The 10,008-nt window shown below is 29.9% G+C and overlaps 2 protein-coding genes across 2 annotated transcripts; both read right to left on the bottom strand.

The window, feature by feature from the left end:
- Nucleotides 1–3,223: 3,223 nt before the first annotated feature.
- On the bottom strand, nucleotides 3,224–3,806 carry LOC107882245. The gene is made up of 2 exons (XM_016800323.1): nucleotides 3,518–3,806; nucleotides 3,224–3,417 (listed from the first exon to the last, which is right to left on the bottom strand). The coding sequence occupies exons 1-2, from the start codon at nucleotides 3,804–3,806 to the stop codon at nucleotides 3,224–3,226; spliced, it is 483 nt and encodes a 160-aa protein (XP_016655812.1).
- A 51-nt stretch (nucleotides 3,807–3,857) lies between these two features.
- Nucleotides 3,858–4,454, bottom strand: LOC103311976. Its single transcript, XM_008191899.1, has one exon. The coding sequence runs from the start codon at nucleotides 4,452–4,454 to the stop codon at nucleotides 3,858–3,860; it is 597 nt and encodes a 198-aa protein (XP_008190121.1).
- Nucleotides 4,455–10,008: the final 5,554 nt, after the last annotated feature.

Here is a 10,008-nt window from a genome sequence, read left to right as displayed (position 1 = left end):
ATATTAATGCAAAAAATGCTGTGACGTTACAACCTATATCATATAGAAGTCCATAGAAATACCATTTTTTTTTATATTAATAAAATAGACAACTTAAAATATCTACATGATACATAAATCGAGATCTTTTTTTGAAAATATTATAATGATATATTTTACAGAATATCTTTTTAACATATAATGCTGATATTTAATGGTGATATCATAAAAATGTAATTTTCTTTTTATTTTGAGTCTATTTTAAATTGCATATTTTAGCATTCTTTGGAAATTACAATAATATAGGTAATGTTATAATAATATTATTCTATACTCCGGCCCACTAGAGAGTATATTACCGTTTTGCGCATGCAGACTGACGATGGAAGTTATCTAGTTTTTATTCTAGTTTTTATATGCTAGAGCGTTTATTTAATTTAAAAAATGCCGTTTTAATTTTCACATCTGAGTCTCCATCAAGTCTGCCAACATTTAATGCAAATGATTGGACTTTAATAGAGCCATTATTGAATTTATTAAGACCATTTGAAGAGCTCACCAAACGCATAAGTTCTAATAAATCAATAATAAGTGAAGTTATCCCTGATGTTATTTCATTATATTCATTTTTAAATCACCCTAGAAGTGTTAATTTTGGAGTTGGGACTACAAGAGATGTGATGCTGAGTAGACTCCATAAGCAATTTGAAAATGTAATAAAAAATGAGAACCTTATTCTAGCGACATTTTTTGACCCAAGATTTAAGCTATTGTTTTTTAAACCAGAAAAAAGACCAGCAGTGAAGAAAATAATTTGAAGTACTATTTCAAACTTCAACAATTTTAGTTTAACAGTCATACCTGATAATGTTCCTATTGATATTTCTTCAACAACAAATAGCAACAATAAAATGGTTGTAAAATCATTATGGTACTTTGATATAGCAACAACAGCACCATCGAATAATTTTATCCTACGGTGTCCAACAATTTTACCGATTTAGATGACTATACTAATTTCAACAAAGATTTAGAAGCTGAATATGAAAACTACTGCAGAATAGAGTCCATTTCCATTGATGGTGATCTTTTAGCTTGGTGGAGTAGTCAAAATGACAAATATCCATATATTGGAAACAGGCGGCTACTCAAAAAATATTTGTCTGCTCCTGCATCAAGTGTTTATTCAGAAAGGTCATTTTTAGAAGCCGGGTTAGTTTATGAAGCTAAACGAAGTATACTTCATCCTGAGAAGGCAGAGCAAATTTTATTCTTACGTCATAACATGAACAAATTTTAAAAATCTACCCTGAGCACCTCTAATTTCCACTACATCCTGTCATCAATTCTAGGCGATCATATAACCATATAACTGAGAGAAAAACAACTCAAAGTAGTGAAAGAGCCCCGATGAGACCTTGTAAACATTGTACTACTTTATTTCTTTTCTTGCTCATTCTATATCGTACCCCTGACATCTCTCTCTAAGTGCTGTCCATTTTTGTCTATGACTACAATGCACTATCTATACACTTGATTTAATGGGGACTTTAATATAAAATATATTATACTCATATTGAATCTAATACAATAATACAAATATAGTAAATAATATTATGCAAATAAAGATAAAAGGGAAAATAACACTGAATGGCAGTGCCAAATATGGTTCATCAATGGTATATTCAACCAATATTCTATCTACACATAAATAAGTCACACACAAATAAAGATCATACCCAATATGATATTACTAATATAATGCAATTATATTTATGCTTACATAACATTTATAGGTACTTATACAAGTTTGTTATTCATATTGCTTTGTTCTTGTTTAAGGTATTATTGGTTTTTTGTTTGGATATTTTCATTTTCTTTTTTTTAGATTAATTTTTTATAGGCTAGTTCATTTTTAATAATTTATAAGCATTCACTAATGTATTTAACAAAATGTTGATTGTATTATAATTGAAAGGGTCAATGGATAAAGGTGTTAACTGACATTTTTTCAAAAATGCATTTTATTGCATGAATAAAGGTGTTATAATGTTATAAACATTATATCAAAATTTGACAAGGTTTTATTTAGTAGTTACTGAAATAAAAAATTGATAAGGGTGTTATAAGAAGAATTAATCATTATACTCCGTACCACGAGAGAACGCATACGGGCCGTATGGATGGCAAAAAATATATCGATATTTCTTGTAAAAATATCGATATTTTAGTTTCGATATATTTGTGATATCGATAATTATTGACGGATATCGATATTTTTACTACCATGAATTTTTTCCATGAACGTATTTGCGTTTCTTCTTAAATAATTTTTCTGAATGGATGTTTTTTGTGGACATTATATTATATTATACTATGGCATATATTATGCTAAGATGTTAAGTAAAAACATTTAAAAATTGGTAATTTATTCAATAAAATTGAGTAAGAAAAAATTAATTCCGTTGTGATTGATGTAGCCTCACAGACTACAACACTATCCAGTGTATAAACATGACCCGAAATCAAGAGGGACAGGGAATACTACGCACTGATAGTAATAAGTATGGAAAGCCTTTATATAGTTATCATTTAACCAGTAACCACGCCGGCACAAGTGAGAGCGAGAGTAGGTCAAAACACGCTATCTAGTAATTAAAAAAAAACTCAAAATTCAAAATCCAAAAAACGCGATATATCGATATTTTCTGATCCGATATATCGGTGTATCGATTTATCGATAACCGATATATCGAGGTCTGGAAAATTTTTGCCATCCCTTCATACGGCTCGCGCATCCGAATGATTGCGCTCCGTCGTTTCGAGGGCACATTTCCCCCACCGTATCACAAGAGAACGCATACGGCAATACGTAACATTCCCACTTCACACGAGCTTATACAGCGGCTCAAGTGATTAATATATTACGTGCTTGTATAATCACGGATTCACGCGTATTAGTTGATGTATCACTTAATATTATTTAATATTGTTATAAGATCAATAAACCAATTTTTTTTTGGTTATATAATCATATTACATTTATTATATTTTTTTCATAAGTCATTAAATTAAAAATACAAATAATACAGTCATACAAAAAATCATAAATTAAAAATGTACTAAATCTTACGATTGATTTAAAAACAATATGTACAAAAAATAAAAATACAAATAATACACTAATATTAAAAAACCATAGTCATATTTAAAAATAATATACAAACATTTATTGGTAAATAATTTAATCAGAATCGAAGTCTGAACTTGTGTCACCTGTGATTGTTAAGACGTGGAATTCTTGTTCATCAAAGAGTTCATCAGATAAGACATCGATTTGCCAAAATTTGTCTTCCTCTTTTGTCACATGAGTAATAAAGTTTTTCCACATGTCTGGTGTAACCCGTTCCACGCCTTCTTCCAATAGTTTACGAACATCTTGCAATTTATATGTTGTATTATTCATGCGAACATAATTTTTTTACTGATGACCACACGAGTTCTATAGGGTTTAATTCGCAGTGATAAGGGGGAAGACGTACAACAGTTTTGTTAGCAGCCTTTGCTAATTCATCAATCACATATTGTTCATATTGAGGCTTTAAAACTTGAGCTCTTTCCAATAATTGGGATTTAATCTTTATATGATCGACTACCTCACCTTTATTTTCCAGCCAGTTGATAATATCTGCTTTTTTCCAAGATATAACGGGGCATGGGTCCTTCTTTACCGAATGATCAGACGCATTGTCCATGACGATCACGGCATTTTCGTTCAATAACGGCAAAATTTTGTTGAACCACTCATAAAAATTATCACCGTTCATTTCGTCATGGTAATCTTGGGTATTTTTTTTCGATTCGAAACAAAATAGACCTCAAGGAACAAACCCGTCAGATGACCCGATGTGCACAACAATGAGCCGCTTGCCCTTACCAGATGGTTCCTTTTGTCCAGTTGTAAGACCTCTGAGAAATGCGTCCCTTGTCGATTTCACTGTAATATCCACCCATGATTTCGATGTAGTTTCACCTGCATTTACCCATGTTTCATCAAGGTAATATATTTGTCTACCTAACTGACGATAATTCTTTATAGTTTCCAAATAGTTTCGGCGCCAACACACAATATCATTCCGTTCGATTAATACACTATTACGAGACTTACGGACATACTCGAAATTCAGATGTTTCAAAACTCTGTGCAAAGAAATTTTTGAGAAACTTGGCAAACTGTCATCTTCATTGACTGCTGTTAATATTTTATTCAACGTCGGAATTTGATGGTTGTGCCAAAATTGATGAACTTTTTGCCTGATGGCATTTTGGTCAAACTCGTCTACTTTATCGGTTACTTTTGGTCTGATTTTGGTCTTGTTTGGTGATGTTACAGTCTTTTTGTTGCGATATTCCGACAGAGTAACGCTCACAGTCCGTTGTCCGATACCACTTTCTTCCGATATTTTTTTTATCATTTCCTTCGCAGTCAATTTTGGCACATCTCAAGTTGCTTGCAGTGCCATTTTGTTTTTGTACAAATTTACAATCATCCATTTTTGACCAGAACCAACAAACTAGAATTAAAAATAGTGGTTATTGTAGTATAATATAACACACTATAGTACATAAGTACAGTCCGAAATAATACAATTATAATAGTTAAAATAATTCTTACATTTCCACGAGCATTTTTTTTCATTGGTGAAATATTGCTGCTTTCTTGATCCATTTGAATAAAAAAAAAATAAGGTATACACCTGACAGTCAAAATAAAATGATATACGCACACGTAGTAACGCAAACACTGCCGCAAAAAAAATATAATACAATTTACGGCACAGTCAAACTAAAACAAGATTCACTCGGTAAAAAAAACTCAAAACAGTAGTGTACACGACGCGTGAATCAACAATTGTCAGCTGCTCAGCAACCATTCTGTATACCATGACCTAACCGAAAACCGACTATAGTTATAGTTCCGATAGCAACCGACTTATTCCGGCTGAGAAACTGTTTCGTAGAGGGGAAATGCGCGAAATAAACCAGTTTTCGTCGGCCGCCGTATGCGTTCTCTCGTGGTACGGAGTTTAGTTGTAGTGGATTAAAGTGGTAGTGTATGTTAACTTCTTAGAACAAAGTGTTATTGGATATTACCGCCTTTATCCATGCTGTTATTGAATTAAATTTCGGTGTTATTTGTATATGTATTTTTAGACACTATCTGCAAATATTCTACCAATTTCTTCGTGGATTATTTTTACTTTAATTATTGTTATTGGTTAATTTTATAATTATCCAATAATAATATTATTAACAATTTTTGTTTGTTTGATATTGATTATCGCGATCGGTTCGTACGTCGCGCGTCGCGGTCGTTTTGATTTATTTTAAATTGTTACATTAAAACTGTGGTTTTTTGTGTTTTATTTGGTTTGGATTAATTGATCCAATAAAATAGTTATCTTATTATGTTATGTTTTATTTACTCTACACATTATGAGTTCTCGAGCTAAATTCCTAGTGGATAAAGCACGTGAAATCCAAAATAAAACTCCATTAAGCCAAACTAGACCTAAGAACCAAATTAAAAATAATTTGGAAAAAAACCTTTTCAGTGACTCAGGTAAAACATATTTTGTTGTTATACTATTATTTATTGATAAATTTACACATATTAACACTAGGTATTGATAAAAATAATTTAATGTTACAAAGAAAATAATTAATAACTTCTAAAATTGTATTTTAAAGATTCTTTTCAAGAATATTCGAGTGATGATGATTACAACCCCAGTTCTGTACAAGCAATATCAGAAACTTCTCCGGGTACAATATATTTTATATTACATTTATTGTTTTATTAGTATGTTCTTACTACTACTTATTTTATTATATTTCAAGCATTTTTAAATCTTATCATAGGGTATAATGGGTATATTGAAAGTGCCAATATTATATTAGAAAGTCCAAAAGAGAATGCAAATGATAATAATTGTTTATCTACTTATGAGTAACTAGCCTCATCAAGGAAATTTTTGTTTAATGGATCAGATTTGAATACATTTAGGAAGTATAAAAAATAAAAAAAATAAACACTACACATTTTGTTATTAATTTCATTCCTGTTTTTTTTTTCAAAATGTTTTGTTTTAGATACTGATAATATACTTGAAAGGAATGAACGTCTATCTGTTGTAAGGCAGTTGATTTTTGATTTGAATAGTTCAGGTAAATTTTACAAGATTATTTTGTATGTTTTAGTATCTAAATAGTTTCTAAATAGTCTATTCTATATAACCCAATATTACTTTTATTTTTAGATACATTAATTAATAATGATGTATTAGAGATAGAGAGTTCACAAGCAAACAATGATACCACAAAATTAATTAATTTACTAGGTCCAGACAAAGAGCAGGGATTGATTTATGCAAATTCAAATTTGAATATTGAAGGTAAAAATTATAATATATGCTTATTATGTACTAATATGACTAATATTTTATTTTGATTATGAATATATGTTTGCATCTACGAATATATATTATATATTGCTTATTACATATATAATAATAATTTATTATTATTATCGTGGTTTTTAACATTCAGATATAAATGTCATACCTGAGACCCCACAAGCAAACGGAGACACTGATCAATTTATATTTTTTAAACAAAGACCAATAGTTACCATGACTGAAAATTAAAATTAAAATTATATATATGTAAAAATTATAATACATGATTTTTGCATACTAATATATTTTTATTTTAAATATGAATATTTTTGCTACCAATTCATACCTATTATGTATTTCTTATTAAACATACCTAATAATAATTTATTTTTTTAATATTAAGATGTAAATATCATCCCTGGGACTTCAAAAGCAAACAGAGACATAAGCCAATGTATATTTTATGAATTAAGACCAACTGCTACTGGTATGTATATATATTAAAAACATAATAAATTATGATAAATTAGTAATTTATTTTATTGTTTAGATAATATACAGCCTGAAGCTTTCAATAATGTTATTGATGAACCTATTAATGATGTATTACTAGAAAAAAAGGCAAGTAGAAAGAGAACACTTAATCAGAAAAATTGGAAAAGAAAAAAAGCAACTATTGAAAGGAAAACAGGCAAACAGTATACAACACAGAAAGGAGTGATTGTTCCAGCAAAGTGTGTTAATGAAGGTCAGCTGTGTATGTCAAAATGTCGCTTGAAGTGCACCAGTACAGTAAATTTGGAAAAAAGAAAGCTTCTATTGGAATCTTATTATAAGATGGATACAAATGTAAAAAATGCATATTTGTTTAAAAGTCTAAAAAAATTTGAGACAGTCCGGGTATCACAAAACGCAACAAGAGTAAGATCATGTAGTTTCAAATATTTTGTTAAAAATGAGATATCAGAAATACAAGTATGTAAACCAGCATTCTGTGAGATTTTACAAATTGGCCGTAAGAAAGTTGATATCATTCAACAGCGACATACAAAAGGTGCATCTCCACATGAAGATCTTCAAGGTAAACATTCTAATCGTCCCCATAAAATACAAGATCATGTCATAACATTTATTGTGGACCATATTAATTCATTTCCTGCTGACTCTTCCCATTATTCTAGAAATTATAACCCAAATAGAAAGTATTTATCTCCTACATTAAATATACATCAATTATTTTTACTATACATTGAAAAATGTGATGAAAAAACAAACCTCAATGTTACAAGGTAAAAGAAGGAACATATAGAAATATATTTTGCACAAAATTTAATCTTGGTTTTGGAAGTCCACAAAGTGATACTTGTAGCAAATGTGACTCTAGTGAAAGTGAAAATACGCTTAGTAAATAAAAAAAAAAATATCGATGGTGAAAAAGTATATTTTCGTGACAGTATTAAATGGATAAGAACAAGTAAATTTGGTAGCTATAAAGAGTCAGATGATGAAACTGTTCCATTTAAAGCAGTGCATATCCTTAAGGATAAAACAAACAATGCTAACTATACTTTAGAAAGATTGACTGACATTACTGGGAATATATCTAAAGAAAAACTAGACAACATAAGAACACAAGTACAATATGTTCCTGATGAGTTCAAGTGGTTTTATGAACAATATTTTCTATTATAAGCTTAATTTTATTATATTCTGTTTTTCTAAGTACAAGTATTATTCATAGTAATATTATAAAATATTGATTTGTTTAATATTTGATAAATTAACTAATTTTTTTTTTCATTGGTGTTTTAAGTTCTAAACATAAAAGTTATATAATATTTTTTTTTTGTACTAATAATGTATTTTATTAAAACTAAATCATAAAAACATTTCCTCCTTATAACTCATTTATTCACAGTACCTATTACATATTTATACCATTATTTTATGGATAAAGGTGTTAAATGACGTTTTTTAGTTACTTGGTGGAAGTACAATATCCAAGTTATAGTATGTTACAGAGGGCCCCCTAGACCCATATTAATACTCTTATAAGTAATTTCATATATTGAATATCAAAAAAGTTCCATGGCTTACAAATATTTAGTTACAAAAGTTGCGTTTGTGAACAATTTAAAAAATGTTAGTTAACACCTTTATCCATCGACCCCTTCAATTATTAACTAATTAAACAAAAACTTCTCACATTGGTGCAATGTAGTGTCTTAATGATAAATACATTTTATTCCATGGTGGATATTTAGTTGATTTTATTTTTATAGCAGAAGCTTATCCAAGGTGATTCTGTACTTGAGTTCCTAAATATATTGTCCACGGATTCGCGTACATTTCAATTTTGAAAGCTTCTCCACCCAATATCCACCTATGATTATACAATATTCCTATCTACTTGTTAATTCGTTTTTAATACACCTATAGCTTTACATTTTTCCTTTATGCAATCTAATTTACTGCGGCATAATTTGGACTTAGCTGATCATGTAATTATGGACAATTGTTATTTTTAGAATTGTTTTATTTTATTAATGATCACGGACTAAGATATAATGGACATGATTCGATCAGCTTATCACGGCCATTGCGGGAATCGCAATGTGTTCCTAGAGTGTACAGATACAAATAGTGAAATCAATCGATAGCCCCGAAAACTTCAAGAACAGTATTCTTATCAGCTAAGTGACAGCTTTTCGTGGCCGTCCTCCGACCCCCGCCGACCATGTCCTTTCAAGTCCATTATATCTTAGTCCGTGATTAATGATGGATTCATGTATTGATATTTATTATGTTTGTTACTATATATAGTTGGTTAATATTAGTGAAGGTGCTGTTGCTATATTTGTGCCAATAACATATGTCAAATGCTTCCTTTGTGAATTGGTCTCCGGCATCCTTAAAAACTCCACGCCATACTTTATTAGTTCTACCTACAGATCTTTCAAGTTATAATATAGACCAATGACTTAACAAACAGCTTCAGGGATATCTAGATATTGTAGAACGGTATGTCAACTTATCTATAATAGGTAGTAGAACCGGCCCTAAGCCCTCCCCCCCTCATACACGGTTAGTCTTGAATGACAATCAACATGAATTTGCATGATTGGTCATGAATCATGACTGACAATCCATTTGCGTGACTAATGAAATTCAAACATATATGAATTTTGAACGTCAAAAACGTTGATTGTCATTCAAGACTGACCGTATATGTCTATGAATGTGCAATAGGTATATCAGTATATCGAGTCGAAAAGTGTGGACGAGTCATGTCTGTTTTGTCTTGTACATTTTCTATCCTCGTGCTCTATAAAATAAAAATAATAATAAAAATATGCCTAATAAGTTAAATAATGAAGATTTTTGGCATGAGTTTAAACATTTATACCGCAGTTTACCAGTTACTTGGTAAACAAAAAGTAATATGTGCAAAGACAGAATTTTAAAACAAGAATGCTATATCAAATTAACAAAAACTAAAGGAAATTGATCCATCCGCTAAAAATAAAACTAAAAAAAAAACCTTGGCTAAAATGCAATTTACCACCCCATG

Source organism: Acyrthosiphon pisum, unplaced genomic scaffold (genome assembly GCF_005508785.2).
Source record: "Acyrthosiphon pisum isolate AL4f unplaced genomic scaffold, pea_aphid_22Mar2018_4r6ur Scaffold_20960;HRSCAF=22641, whole genome shotgun sequence".
In the NCBI taxonomy this organism is placed as follows: Eukaryota; Metazoa; Arthropoda; class Insecta; order Hemiptera; family Aphididae; genus Acyrthosiphon; species Acyrthosiphon pisum.
Note: the sequence above shows the minus strand (reverse complement) of the source record. Positions and strands in the feature narration are given on the sequence as shown.